Below are 15,946 nucleotides of genomic sequence, written 5' to 3' on the forward strand. Positions count from 1 at the left end.
CCTCATTGTTCCCAACGATCCCACACTAGAGAGAGATTTCTCACTAGGGCTTTGGCATGGAGTCACATATATGATAAAGCAGCACATAGTGTCACCATAAGTATATAATCTCCAGCAATTCAAAAACTTGGAAACACTCATGTGATCGACATGAGGAAATTGCATCAGGGGACAATGTTAAGATTTTCGTTCTAAAGTATTAACATTAATGCATGTAGTTATCAACTGAAATGTAGATACTTATATTCAAAAGGTAGGCTGTATAGCTCACATACTTGTCTTGCAGAAGTTCACCTCTGCTAATTCTATCTGTTCAGTTCCTCTTCGCTTTTCCTCATTTTCATGTTTTGAGGTCATGTTTTATAGCACAAATTGGTTGAAATTTCTAAGCAGAAGTGCCTAAATGGTGGATAATTACCAAACCCATTTGCCGCTCCCTGATGATGATGATAAAGCTCTCAGGCACTCGCATAGTAACAAGACTCCTCTGGTATGCCGGAAAAACTTGTAACATTGCAATGGTAGAAATTGTTGACTGGTTGCAGATAAGCCTCTACGCATCGTGGAGGCTTTATCTTCATCCTTGACTTCTCTTCCAGCCAAGCCAAGGACAGCATTATCAAACCCCATCTGATATTCAATCGACTAATCACGTAGAAACACCTGTTGGGCTCTCTCTACCAATCCCTAGCTACTCTCGCCCCTATATAAACCCTCACGCATTTCTTCATTACCCACCAAACCACTACACAAGCACTATCACATAGAAAAATCACACAAACCCAAATTCTTAGCAAGCATGGCTCACTCCCATGCCATTTGCATTTCCTCCGTCCTCTTGCTCTCCCTCTTCCTCACTTGCACCAATGCTGCCACATTCGACATTAGGAACAATTGCCCCTACACGGTCTGGGCAGCTGCGGTCCCGGGAGGTGGCCGACGGCTCGACCGAGGCCAGTCCTGGACCCTGAACGTGAACCCTGGCACGACACAAGCCCGTATCTGGGCCCGGACTAACTGCCAGTTTGATGGGGCTGGGAAGGGCAGGTGCCAGACCGGCGACTGTGGCGGCGTCCTTGAGTGCAAATCCTACGGCCAGCCCCCGAACACACTGGCTGAGTTCGCACTGAACCAGTTCGGCGGCAAGGACTTCTTTGACATCTCCCTTGTTGATGGCTTCAACGTCCCCATGGACTTCAGTCCGACTTCCAACGGGTGCACCCGTGGGATCAAGTGCACGGCCGACATCAATGGCCAGTGCCCTGCCCAGCTGAAGGCGCCCGGCGGTTGCAACAACCCCTGCACCGTGTTCAAGACCAACCAGTATTGTTGCAACTCCGGAAGCTGTGGACCCACGGATTTCTCGAGGTTCTTCAAGGATAGGTGCCCTGATGCTTACAGTTACCCTAAGGATGATCAGACTAGCACTTTCACCTGCCCTGGTGGAACCAACTATAGGGTTGTGTTCTGCCCTTGAAGTAAGAGTGGAATTGCAGAGAATACTCCATAAGAGACTTATGTCAAAATAATGGTGCTCAAGTTAGTTTGAGCGATTGTACTTGCACGAGTGTATTGCCTCAAGCTCCTCTATGCATGCAGCTGAGGCAAGAGCAAAAGTTAAGGAGTTGAATAAATTAACATCTAATTATGCTATTAATCAGCAATTTATATGTCTTTTTATTATTTCCTTTTCTTTGGGTTGTCTATAGCTATCTCGCCTTTTTCTTCTTGGGATGTTGGAATCGAGAGCGTGCAGAGCGAGGGCGACACTTTGATAAAAGAGACTAATGTTTGTAGACAAATAACAAAGGCTTTAGGCCGTACACGTGAAAAGTTGGGTTTTATCACTTGCTCTGCATGCATTTGGAAGATTAAACCACCAACTTCATTTCAAGATAATTCACGCATATCACCAACTTTATGGTTTGCGAGATATCATTTTGATAGCACACATTTCATGATAATATTTATTTGGAAAAATTACGAATATTATTCTCAACTTTATTTTTCATTTCAAATACACTTTTCACATTTCAAAATTTATAATTACCATGCGCTTTTTACATCGAATTTCAAGTTGCATCTCCCAACCGCCCATCATTTACTAAGTCATCAGACTCTTTCTCAAATTGCCTCCAGTTCAAAAAAATCCTACACGCCCACCCTCTCTCTCTTCTCTCCAACACCCACCTAGCAAGCTCGTACCCATTCACTCAGTATTGCCTCTACATCGTGCACGTCGCTTGTTAAATTATGTCTAAAGTTTCAGTAATGGACACGGCAAGTTTGGCCGAATGAACAAAGTCCAAATTATACCTTTGTGAGGCCTTCGATTTTTGTTTATCTCCATGCGTAGAAGGAAGAAGCCAAAGAAAACAGCACCCGTGCCTTAATTTCCTTGACTCTCACATGGGACTGCAAGTGACGTCTGAGAAGAAAGATTTTGTTAAGTCGCCGCGCCTGACTTACATTTATTCATCAGCCGAACGTGAAGAAGCTTCTGAGTGAGCACATAAGGAACAAGTCAAAGAAGGCACCTCCAGGGGCATTGCATGTGCAGAGTACAGTCAAGATGCATTTACAAAACACGAAAGTCATCGTGCATTTACAAAACATTGACTAGACATAGAAATATGAATAATCATGCATATAGGACATTCATGAATTTGGTTTAATTACTAACACTCCCTCTTAAACCAAATTGTCTTTCATCAATCATTCAAAGTAGACTTTTGAACTTCCGAAAGGCATCAATCTCGAGAGATTTAATAAAATCATCTACTACTTGACATCCTATCTTCACATGTGAAGCTTCAATTTCCTTCTATCTCACTTGTTCTCGAACGAACTTATATTGAATATCGATATGTTTGCTTTGTTCATGAAAAAATGAATTTTTTGCCAAAGCAATAGCAGAAATATTATCAAGAAAAATCTCTGTTGCTTTCTTGTCTTTGGAAGATTAGCAAACTCCCATATTTGATTCTTCTCAATAGCTTCAATTTCTTCATTCATGGCTTTCCTCAATTTTTCTTCTTTGACTACATCATCGTAGACAAGCGGCTCACAGTCTGTAAGAAAGCAAACAAGGCGAAGCTCATTGGTGGCTTCATGAAGCTCAAACAATCTCCTCGATCTTGGTACTAACGGTTCATCAACTCCACTTGAAAAGGTTGGTCTTGATGGACTTGAAGTAGATATTGGAGAAGACGGTGATGAGTAATCCTTCAACTCCCTTTAGCTAGAATTACCATGAACATTCGATTCATCTTTTGGATTGTCTTCCCACTTGCCTTCTTCATTGAACTTGACATCTTTGCTTATATTCACTTTCAAAGTGTTAGGATCAAATAATTTATAGGCTTTGGATGAAGAGTCATACCCGATAAACATGAGTTTTTTGCTTTTATCTTCCAACTTCGATCTTTTTTGGTTTGGAACATGAACATGGGCTATGCTTCCGAAAATTCTCAAATGCGAAACATTAGGTGTTCTCCCGCTCCTTGCTTCTTGTAGAGTTATGCCTTCAAGTCAATATTTGGAAAATCTATATTATAGATAAACTGCACACATAATAGCTTCACCCTAAAGCTCCTTGGGCAGTTTTTTGCTTTTAAACATGCTTCGAATTATGTCAAGAATGGTTTTGTTTTTTTCATTCAGCCACGCCATTTTGTTGAGGAGAATATGGAGCCGTCAAGAAATGCCGAATACCATGATCCTCACAGAATTTATTGAATGTGGCTGAAGTGAATTCTCCTCCACGATCAATCCTCATAACTTTGATAAAAAAGCCACTCTCCTTTTCTACTAAGTCGATAAGTTGCTTCTTTGGAAAGCTAGTTTTAGAATGCTTGCCGATGACACATCCTTCACATAATTAATCAGGATGATCAATATGTGGTAAGCCGTGAATCATCTTCTTGCGGGAAAGCAAATTAAGATGGCCGAACTTCAAATTCCAAAACCATGAAGGATAACTCATGCATGCCTTTAAGCATTGAGTCATTTCAATTTTTATATTGAGAATAAACATCTTGTTCTTTGACTTCTTTACATTTGCAATCAGTTTATTATTTTGGTCTCTCAGCACAAGGCTAATGTTTTTCATGTAGACGGTATAGCCTTTCTCCAAAAGCTGTCCCAAACTTAAGATATTGCTCAACATTTTTGGTACATAATAAACATTAATAATAAACTGATGCGCACTATTCTTCAAACGAATTAGAATTGTACCTTTGCCTCCGACAAAAATGTTGGAATTATCACCAAACGAGACTTTCCCCTTGATTGTCTCATCTAACTCGGCAAACATCTTCTTTCACCCGCACATGTGGTTGCTTGCACCAGTGTCCAAGTACCAAGTATCATTTTGTCCACCGTCATGTTCTTTGAATACCAATAAAAAACTAAAAATCATATTTTTGTCCAAAAAAATTCATGGTATTTAATGAGACAAGCATAAATTTTAGGTGGAGGCAAATTGAGTGGAGAGTGCAAGAAAAATACTCATTGTAAGAAGAATGATTAATCCCTTGCAAATTAGTGTCCCGTGTATCACTTTTAGAAAATAATAAAAAACTTCTAAGAAAATACTTTATACAAAGAGTTTACTGAAAATATTATAATTTTAATAAGTGTTAATTGGCAATATTAAAAATTTGTTAAAACTATTTTTTTTTGTTGAACAAAACTCATGGTATTGAATGAGGTGAACACAAATCCTAGTCGGAAGAAAAATTAATGGAGAGTACAAGAAAAATACTCCTTGCAAGGAGAATGATTATCCTTTGCAAATTAGAGTCCCACGCCTCTCTTTCAGAGGCAATCCTTAAGGAAGATATTAAGAGAAAACAATAAAAGTATTTAAAAAATACTATATAGGAAGAGCTGCAGAAATGTTAGAATTCTCAATAATTGCTAATTTGCAAAATTAAAACTCATCAAAACTAATGTCGTAAGAACCAATATTTTTCTTTTGTCGAACAAAACTAATAGTATTAAATGAGACAAGTACAAACCCTAATGGGAAGCAAAATGAGTAGAGAGCGCAAAAAGAAATACTCTTTGTAAAGAGAATAATGAATCTATTGCAAATTAGAGTATTATGTGTCACTTTTAGAGATAATTCTTAAGAAAGAATTTGTTATCACATATTTTTATAGAAAAAAAAGAGTCTATGTTGACACTTCTTGATAATTCGGTAGGTAAAAGACAACGAGAGCACAGATAATAGTGCTTCATGATGGAAAGAGGAATTTCGCCAAACACATAAAATCCACTAGACTTAGTCTACGTCGTCCAACTAGGGGAAAGATGAACATTCGCTCAAACTTCCTTCATGATGGACCGACTTTATCGCTTCTGCTACATGAGAAATTTTGAGCAATGTTAGTGCTATATGACCAGACTAAGATTGGACACTTTTACATGGGTATTCAATTAACGAGACCCATGTTGAAGGTGGTTGTCTTCTTGTTTGGACGTCCTAATATTGATCATTACTACACTATTTAATTAGATTGTTGTTTTATCCATAGAAAATTGATCTCAATTTGTAGTGTCAAACACCATATTTGTAGGTGAAATCTATTTGGTGAAGCAATTTGTTTAAGGGTGTTTGATTGGATGTATCAAAAGTCAAAAGTAACTTTTTTGTTTTTCTTGCCAAAAGCTTTCATATACTTAAAAAAAATGTGTGAATTTACGTGTCAACATGTATATTTATATTATGAAAATTTCAAATGGTTAAGATTATAAAAAATCAAAGTGCATGTACCGTAAGATTTGCACAAAATAACAAGTCAAAAGAAAAATTCACCCAGCAAAAAAGTAATTACGTGTCAACATTTATATGTATGTTATGAAAATTTAAGGTGCTTAAGATTAAAAGAAGTCAAAGTTCACGCACTGTAAGATTTGAAAAAAACAAAAAAGTCAAAAGTAATTCCCTCACTAAAAAGTAGTTTTTTCCTCAATGAAAATGAGAATTTTATAGATAGAAATTGTGAATATATTTTAATTTCGTCAGGATTCTTTATCCCTTGTTATAACTTGCAAAACAAAGAATAAATAATTATTTATGTTGTCAATCTTACTTCAAAATCAATTTAAGCATTTTCAGTTTGACACTGTTTTCAGGACGTACCAAAAATATGTTGAACTATTATAAGCATGATTTTGTTAACAAGTACTTCGGTATTACCCGTTAAAAAATTAACTAAGAAAATTATGTATATTATAATCTGTGGAATCTTCTCGTCTAATGTGCCATTATGAAATCGAAAATTTAATTGATCTAAATTAAATATGCATAAAAGTGTCTCGAGAGCACTTATGAACACGATTAATTGATGATAATGAATATGAAGTTTCAAATTTAAAATCTTTTCAAATATTCCAAGCACGGCCTCAGTACTCCGGTGACAGATAAAAAAATATAAACCATGGAATTAAACTTCATATATATGGAATCTGGATTCTTTTAGAATAGTGGATGAGTTAAAATTAAGGTTTTACTACTCTGCTCCAATTTATTCTAAGTTATTTTTTTTATATATATTGTTAAAATCTAATGGTGTAAAGTGAAAACTATGAAATTAAGACGTTCAAATGTAAGTATGGAAATAGATGATGCTCTCCATTATTTTCTGAAAAAAGTTTGAAATTAGAGTTCTATTATTCTATCATGTCTTTCCTTTTTTTTCTTCTTTTGTGCGTTTTTCATTGCTGAGATTTTTTTTTTTTTGCTAAAATTTTCATTGCTGAGCTGGTACCAAAGACAGAGTTCACCTCCAAATCCGATCAGCAATTGCGTTGTCATTGTGATTTGGCCCCAAAGATTATTTCTGGAACTATTGATCTTTCAAGATTTTTCTTTGGAGGGGTTTCTGAAAAAAGCGAAAAGAAATTAAATCTATTTTGATGAAAGTCAATTCAATGTCGACCGGAAAATTTGCAGCGAATAAGGGTGAAGACCAAAAGCATGTTGAAACCCGACCCAAACGCCGCGATTAACGGGAGGATCGAATTTTACGTGCTCGACCGAAAGTTAAATCACATGTTTTTCCAAGGAGTTTCATTACATCTTTGACTTTGAGTTGGTCTTGACTTGACTAAACAAAAATCTCGACGTGATGTCTGCTTTCGAATGTTTAGATCCCGGGAGTAGAAGCTCCTCGTTCTTTGATGTTTAGTCGTTCTGGGTCGGTCTTTTCTTATGTGTCTGTTCTCTAGAAGGTGCAATAAGAGGACCTACCATAGAAGCCTAATTTTCTCTTAAAGAATCAATTAACGGAGATTGTGCATACAGTGAGACTAGTTAGTACATTCGAAATCGTAACATTTCCTCATTTGATTATTTAATAATTGCTCTCGAAACACTTTTTCCATGGAGCCCTAGGCAATTAAACCAACTTTTGGGTAAGTACATCTATGATTTATGTGGCTGCATAGGTTTTTTTGGGTATTTTACTATGGATCTTGTCAAGGAGTGCGCCTAGTAGGGCACCCATTTATCCCATTAAGAAGAATGTTTTTTTTTTAATTTTCAATAAATTGATTGCACATGCAATTAGGATGATGGTACATTGAAAATAACAAAACATTGTTTCTTTGGGTTTTAACAAAATCCATTTGACATATTGACAAATTATACCTAACAAAGATAGATAATTAACATGGTGTTGTTGATGGAAAATATACTCGGTACTTTATCCTTTAAATGAATGTGATGGTTATTATCTATTCTCAAGGATCATATCATTAGGGAAAGAAGGGAGTAAAATTAGGGAAAGGAAAGGCCAAGTCTCCGGCGCCATGAGCAAAACCAAAGCAAATTTGTCGTGTTCACGTTCGACAGAGGACGTTGATAAGTTTTAGATCCGACACCTACACAAGATCCAATGGTTGATTGTGACAAGCTCAAATCTGATGACTCATAAGAATCCCAGTAAATTTTCCATGCACAATTCAAAGCAAATTTGCCGCGTTCAAATTCGACGGACGACGTTGACAAGTTTTAGATCGGACACCGATGCAAGATCCAACGGTTGACGTGGACAAGCTTAAACCCGACGACGGACAAGAGCGTCGGTAAATTTTTGGCGCACTTAGTCATGGGTGGGAAAGAGTGATGCCGTGTGGTCACGGTTTTCTAGTTTCTATTGATAACATGTGCTTGACTAAATCAAATTGAGACAAGTTCCTCTCGATCTCTTTAGTCCTCAATCCTTACGCAGTCACCGCAAAAGACACCTATATCCATTCGTTGACTAGGGTTTTGTCCCCCATTTGAATCGATCATCTTCTTCGAAATTTCTGTGAAAGTTCGCTGGCATTTAATCGTCGATTCTCCATTCGTTACGCCAAAACTCTGCCTCCTCCATCTATATAGCCACCTCTTTGCCAATCAAAATAATCAACAGGTGGAGCTAAAAAAAAAATGTCTCTTCAAACGATTCTAGCACTTGTGTCCCGGTCAAGTGTTCAAGAACCAAGATGAGCTCAACCCTCACGCCTCTCCCTAAACTTGTCCCTTTTGCTGACCCTCTTCTCACTTCCACAGACGCCGCTACTTTTGACAATGTCAACCAATGCACATGCACCGTTTGGGCCGCGACATTGCCCGGTGGCAGGCGCCGGCTCGATCCTGGCCAGGAGTGGATCCTGGCCTTCGCCCCGGGCACAACAACGGCGCAAATATGGGGCTGGACCAACTGCAGCTTCTACGCCAATGGCCAGGGCCAGTGTGAGACCGGCGATTGCAACGGGTTATTGGGTTGCCAGGGCGGGGGGAGCCCGCCCAATACCCTGGCCGAGTTCTCCTCGAACCAGTTCAACATGGACTTCCAGGACATATCGCTCGTTGATGGGTTCAACCTTCTGATGCACTTGAGGCCCACCACTGGTGCGTGCAGGGGCATCAGGTGCTCAGATGACATCAACAGCCAGTGCCCGGCGAAGCTGAAGGCCCCTGGTGGGTGCATGCAACAACCCGTGCACGGTGTTCAAGACCAACGAGTACTGTTGCACCAATGGGCCCGGAAGCTGTACGAGCTCCCAATTCTTCACGGATAGGTGCCCGGATGCTTATACCTACCCACTAGATGATCCAGCAACCTTCACTTGCCCAAGTGGTACCAACTCTAAGGTCACATTTTGCCCACGAGGTCCAAAATTTAGGTAGAACAAGAATAATGTCGGGGAATTAATGAAGTAGCTCATGAGCTCAATTTATAGGGTCGTATACTTCACTTCGGTGCCACTTTCATGTAGTGCGTGCCTCACCTTTGAAATTCATATAACTCTATTCTCCTACTAAAAGCAATATTCATCTATCTCTTATCAGGCACGTACGAAGTGCGAGCAAAACTTATACTTCCTTAGTATACCAACTTTGCAGACAAGTCTTATTATGCATACCATTAATTGGTATACTCAGCAGATTATAAGTACACAATTAAATCAATGGACCATATGCAATGTGTAATAATAATGTGTCGCACCACTTAACATATAAAGTTTCGTTTTTCTGTTTAAATCAAACTTGACATACTTGGAATTTCTCAATAAATATATCTTCCAGAACACATGTAAGTTTGATGCCTGGAATATCCTGTCAGCACCAAATTGTATCCCCTCGTTACCATGGACATTTGACATGGACTGTCCTTATCCACATATGAATAAGCTAATCTCGATTGCACGCACTCAATAAAGTGCAAGAGAAATCATACCCCATTTTGAAATCAAGTCCCAATTATTATTTGTTGTAATGGAAACATTAGTCCTGGAAATCAAATTAACATTACGAAAGTTTCTTGGCAATCTAAACAAATTGAAGAAAGAATTTCGGTATTTTGAAAGTATCGATTAATTATTATATGATAATCGTGAATATTGCTAGCATATATCTTCGTGCATTCACCAAGTATTGTTGGGTAAATTCGAAGAGAAATACTATTTTTACTGAGTCTAAATTATGAAGTTTATATGAAGTGATGTTATAATTTGTTATTGGACCGTGAATTGACTCACTTATTTAAATGTTCAATCACAATCCATCACATCTATACTTATGCATCTATACTATATATAAAGCTAACTTCCAAATTTGATATCCATCCATCAACCGCTTAAAATATCCTCATCGTCCAAATATAAAATTTAAAGAGTAAATTAGATATTATATAAATGGAAATTCAATATCTCTAAGCAATTGTCTAAAAAATCTCCTACTTTCATTGTGTATACCTCACTTTCGAAATTCATATCTCTATTATCTTACTAAATGCAATATCCATCCATCTCTTATTAGGTACACGCTAAAGGTGTGCGAAAAATCTAGCTCCTTAGTATACCAACTTTCTAGACAAGTCTTATTATTCATGATAATAATCAGTATATTTGGTAGACTTTAAGTGGACATTTAAACAAATGGACCATATGCAAGACACAATAATGATGTGCCGCATCACTTTATATATCAGTTTTTTTTTTAAATCAATCTTGACATACTTAGAATTTCTCAATAAAAATGTCTTCCGGAAGATATGCAAGTTTTGATGCCTAGAATATTCCGTGCACCAAGTTTTATCCCCATCATTACCATGGACATTTGACTTGAGAGTCGTGTCAAAATTGTTTTTTTGTAGATTGTCCTTATCCACATATGCGTTAGTTTATCTCGATTACACGCATCCAATAATGTGTAAGAGAAATCATAAACTCCCAATTATTTGTTGTAATGGATACATTAGTCGTGGTCCGTGGAGACCAAAATATTCAAGGATAAAACACATGGCAAAATTTTCTTGGAGACCTAAACAAGGCTTATCCGGGTGACACATTAACTATGATCTTAATCCTATTATATTAATTTACTACTAACTAATACTCACGAATAAACGTAAACAAACTGTAGACAAGATCTTAATCCTATGATATAAGTTCACTAACCTTCGATAAACAAGCTTAAGGATGACGTCCAAATCAACTGTTCCTAGTCAAAAAGGGATCTATCTGACTTGGTCTAATATCAAAGATCAAGATGCCAAAGCCATCACGTAGCCGCCTCTAACTTTATGAAATAATAGACACCTGCCTTCATTTACGTGAAGCCAAAAAACCCACTTTAGTTTAGCCTTTGTAGGATCTATTATTAAAGCATGCTAGCCATATTTTCTATATATAAACCCTACCTGAGTAATCCGTTCTCTTACAAAGCACCGCCCATCTTCAATCACGACACAAATTAGAACCAACTTGTCCCCCACAAAATGATGTCCCTCGCCCTCCTCACCGTCCTCCTAGGCCTCTTCTTCACACCCTCCCACTCCATCATCTTCACCGTCCGCAACAACTGCCCCTACACCGTCTGGGCGGCCGCCTCCCCCGGCGGCGGCCATCGCCTCGACCGTGGTCAGACGTGGACCCTCAACGTTCCCCCGGGCACCTCCATGGCCCGGATCTGGGGCCGCACCAACTGCAACTTCGATGCTGGCGGACGGGGCCATTGCCAGACCGGCGACTGCGGGGGCGTCCTCCAGTGCACAGGGTGGGGCGTGCCGCCCAACACCCTGGCTGAGTATGCGCTGAACCAGTTTGGCAACATGGACTTCTACGACATATCCCTAGTCGACGGGTTCAACATCCCCATCGAATTTAGCCCCACCAAGCCATCGTCGCAAGGCAAGTGTAGGCCGATCAAGTGCACTAGCGATGTCAACGGCCAGTGCCCTAATCAATTGAAAGCCCCCGGCGGGTGCAACAACCCGTGCACGGTGTTCAAGACCGACGAGTATTGTTGCACCAAGGGCAAGTGTGGCCCGACCAATTATTCCAGATATTTCAAGAACAAGTGCCCCGATGCTTATAGTTACCCTCAAGATGACCCCACCAGCACATTCACTTGTCCGGGTGGGTCGACCGATTATAGGGTCGTGTTTTGCCCGATGGGGTCGTCTTACTTTCCCTTGGAGATGTTTGGAAGCGAGAGCTCGGAATGAAGGGTTTGGCTAAAGCGTGCAGCGAAAAGGAAAATATATGACTCTAATAAATGATGATGTTGAATAAAGAGGGAGTGGAGAGAGACTAGAGAAGAGCAATGTTCAGTGTTGCTGGGGGTGACTTCCTCGAGAACTAGCTCTCATGTTGTGTTGTTGGATATGTATGTATCTATAAGAAATGTGACCTCAGTTTTCAATAAGATTACCAAGTTGTCTTTTGAGCATGGATAAGATCGATCAGAGAGTTTTATGCACTTTTTGAAGAAAATTCGAGTTAGCATCTTGCTTCGTGGTGTTATTTGTGTTAATTTGAGGTATATTTGTACCTTATTATCAAGCATAAAACAGCTAATCTAAAATATAGGTTTTGAATGGGAGGATTATATTTTATATGGAGAGCAAAGTTTAGGATGATTTTTCCAATCATCTCATTTTGGTATTTGTAGGACTAAAGAAAGAGCCCAAGATATTTTGGCTTATGAATGTATATATAGAATGTCACGTATACTAAGATGGTAGTCTATCGAGGGAAGATTCTCCCGTAAATTGCACACATAATTAATGTGGTAGATTGAATGTGTAAGATTGTGTTTCACACATATATAAATGTTACTATGTGTATAATGTTTCTACATATACTTAGATGGTACTCTATCTATGAAAATTTTCGCGTAAATTGCACAAATTATTGATGCTTAGATTGAGCTAAGTGTATGTATAAGATTTACCAATAGCATCCTCGTGCATAGCACGAGCCTGAAATTTTTTAGCTGTGTAAAATTGGAAATGTATTTGACTTTAAATTATTGGGAAAAGTGCCAAAAAAGTCCTAAACCTTTTGCATTAGTGCCAATTTAGTCCTAAACCTTTTTTTTGTGCCAATTCAGTCCTAAACCTTTTGCATTGGTGTCAATTTAGTCCTAAACCTTTTTTTGGTGCCAATTAAGTCCTAAACCTTTTAAATTGGTGCCAATTCAGTCTTAAACCTTTTGTTTTTGTGCCAATTTAGTCCTTCCGGTCAATTTTGACCGGAATTTGCCGATGTGGACGCCTGTCGGTCACCGGCGCCGACGTGGACAACTTTAATAATATTTTAATATTTTTTTGAATTTTTATTTTTTTTCCTTTTTTTTTCCACTTTTTTTTTGGCCCCCCCTCCTTTCTCTGGCAAGCCAGAGGCCGGCGAGCTCGACCTCGCCGGCCATTGGCGAGGGCGGCGGCCTCGCCCGGCGAGGGCGAGCCTCGCCATGGTCGGGTGAGGCTCGACCTCACTAGATCCGGCGAGGTCGGGCCTCGCCGACCATGGCGAGGTCAGCCTTGCCCGACCAAGGCGAGGCTCGAGCCTCGTGGTCGGGCGAGGCCCGAGGCCGTTGGCGAGGTCGAGCCTCACCATGGACCAGGCGAGGCTCGAGCCCTCGCCGGGCGGCGAGGCGAGCCTCGCCATGGTCGCGACCAACCTCGCGCGGCCTCCGGCGAGGTCGAGCCTCGCCCTTGGTCGGGCGAGGCCGCGGCCTCGCCAGATCCAGGCGAGGTCGGGCCTCGCCCGATCATGGCGAGGCTCGCCCTCGCGTGAGCCTCCGGCGAGCGCTCGAGCCTCGCCCGACCATGGTGAGGCTCGCCCTCGCCGGGCGAGGCCGCCGCCGTCGCCAGTGGCCTGCGAGGTCGAGCTCGCCGGCCTCTGGCCTCTGGCCGGTCGCCGGACCAGCGACCGGCCAGAGGAAGGAGGGGGGGGACCAAAAAAAAAAGTGGAAAAAAATGGAAAAAAAGAAAAATAATAAAAAATTCAAAAAAATATTAAAATATTATTAAAGTTGTCCACGTCAGCGCCACGTCGGTGCCGGTGACCGGCCGCCGGCCGACAGGCGTCCACGTCGGCAAATTCCGGTCAAAATTGACCGGAAGGACTAAATTGGCACAAAAACAAAAGGTTTAGGACTGAATTGGCACCAATTTAAAAGGTTTAGGACTTAATTGGCACCAAAAAAAAGGTTTAGGACTAAATTGGCACAAATACAAAAGGTTTAGGACTTAATTAGTACCAAAAAAAGGTTTAGGACTAAATTGGCACTAATGCAAAAAGTTTAAGACTTTTTTGGCACTTTTCCCTTAAATTATTCGTTCAACTGTATCCTATTTCATATGATTCTTCCTCTTTTTAAACAAAATATATGTGGGATTTTAGTTTACAATATATATTATAAGATATAGGAACTCCATGTTAGTTGAAAAATTCCTAATTATTGTTGTTATATTGTTGACACCTAAATTTTGCTTAGTCATTTAGGATTTAATTGCATAGAAATTTATGGATTAATTTTTAACCCCTAAACAAAAATATATTAATTAAATTACGTGGCATATAGGTATTAGGTGAATTTGCATTAATTGAGTCTATTAGAACATATTCGTTCTTGCTTATTTCTTAAAGAATTTAAAAAAAAAAAAAAGTCGGGCCGGTTCGACCCGATTCGAGTTGACCGGGTCAGCTGGCCCTTTCTCTTTTCCCGCGCGGGCCGGCCCACTTTTCGTTTCCCATTAGCCCGGCCCGCGACTATTCACCTGCCCTTTCCCCAGCGACGTTGGTACGGCAGAAGCAGAAGGGACACAGGGTGAGGGCAGAACAGTGACAGCGGCAGAGGAAGCAAAGAAGCAGAAGCGACGGGGGGTGTAGAGCGGTTGGGATCTGGCCGGCCGCGGCAGGCTGGCGGTGGCAGGAAGCCATGCGCGCCTGCTGTGGCCCTTAAGAGCGCAGAGATGGGAGAGAGATGGGGGGCTCCCGGAAGGGGAGAGGGTTCCCGGTGCGAGAGAGTGAGACCGAGAGCAGAGAGAGAGCGCGAGGGAGCCGAGACCGAGAGTGTTCCACCAGCGAACACCGCGCCAGAGCCTTCGTCGACGAGACCGTCGTCCGACGTTTCCCCTTCCTTAAACCAAAGTTACAAGCTCGGGCCGTTCTTGGATGTTCGTTGGTTGTGGCGTCGGGCAGCGACGGAGCTCTGCTCGGCTCGGGTGAAGGGAGTTGCCGCGACAGGGGAGGCTTCGGGTGCGAGGAAGAATCGAAGCTCGGCTGGCGTGGGTGCGGCCGCTGGTTTAAGGCCGTCCGCGACACGGGCGGAAGCGGGCCGGCCACATCAGGCGCGGCGGCGGCGGAGCGGTGCTCAGCTCGGGCGAAGGGAGTGCCGCGGCAGGCGGCTCGGCATCGGAGTGGATGGCGGACAGCAGGCGGCTGGCGCCAGGTGAGGTGTCAGGGCCGTCGGGCGGACGAGCGCCGAGCGGCGGCCGAGCAAGGGCTCAGCCGCGGAGCCGGAAGCCCTAGCCGCCGGGGCCAGAGCACGTCGGTGGCCGGACCAGAAATCCCATCCGGGTCGGGTGAACGGGTTGAAACCGGGAAGGGTTTACGAGTTTGGGTAAGCCTTAAGTCTATTAGGGTTAATTGGCTTAGGGCTTGTTAGCTTAGGACTAAAAAAAATGGACCAGTGACGATTCCTAGTTGAATTTAATTTGCACGTTAACAACTTAAACCCAAATCGCGAATTGGTATGGATTTGGGAGGGCCCGAACTAAGTTTAACTTAGTAATTCATTAGCCAAATCTTCTAGGTGGCTAGACCGGTTTAGGGAGGTTACGGCATATATGCAATTACATATATTTATGTGATCAAAGATATTATCCTGATATAGAGAGAAAAATACAAATCTTCTAATAAAATACTCTACAGGAAGTGCTACAGAAAATGCTAAAATTTCAATAGTTCTTAATTTGCAACGGAAAACTTAAAACTAATTTTTTTTTTGTGTCGAACAAAACTCATGATATTGAATGGGATAAGCACAAATCCTAGTTGGAATCAAACTGCAAGAAAAATGCTCTTTGCGAGGAGAATGATTAATTCCTTGCAAATTAGAGTTATGCGTGTCACTCTTAGAAAATAGTAGAAATTT

At 41.1% G+C, this 15,946-nt stretch overlaps 2 protein-coding genes and 1 pseudogene across 2 annotated transcripts; all 3 read left to right on the forward strand.

Moving 5' to 3' along the window:
- Positions 1–719: 719 nt before the first annotated feature.
- On the forward strand, positions 720–1,664 carry LOC115692506 (thaumatin-like protein). Its single transcript, XM_030619375.2, has one exon. The coding sequence runs from the start codon at positions 800–802 to the stop codon at positions 1,475–1,477; it is 678 nt and encodes a 225-aa protein (XP_030475235.1). The 5' UTR covers positions 720–799; the 3' UTR covers positions 1,478–1,664.
- A 6,776-nt stretch (positions 1,665–8,440) lies between these two features.
- On the forward strand, positions 8,441–9,200 carry LOC115692505 (thaumatin-like protein 1; annotated as a pseudogene).
- Positions 9,201–11,200: 2,000 nt separating this feature from the next.
- Positions 11,201–12,232, forward strand: LOC115692518 (protein P21-like). Its single transcript, XM_030619395.2, has one exon. It carries the CDS (start codon positions 11,280–11,282, stop codon positions 12,006–12,008), a length of 729 nt encoding a protein of 242 aa, XP_030475255.1. The 5' UTR covers positions 11,201–11,279; the 3' UTR covers positions 12,009–12,232.
- Positions 12,233–15,946: the final 3,714 nt, after the last annotated feature.

This window comes from Syzygium oleosum, unplaced genomic scaffold (assembly GCF_021117445.2).
Source record: "Syzygium oleosum isolate NSW1041296 unplaced genomic scaffold, Sole_v2.1 Sole_v2.15, whole genome shotgun sequence".
In the NCBI taxonomy this organism is placed as follows: domain Eukaryota; kingdom Viridiplantae; phylum Streptophyta; class Magnoliopsida; order Myrtales; family Myrtaceae; genus Syzygium; species Syzygium oleosum.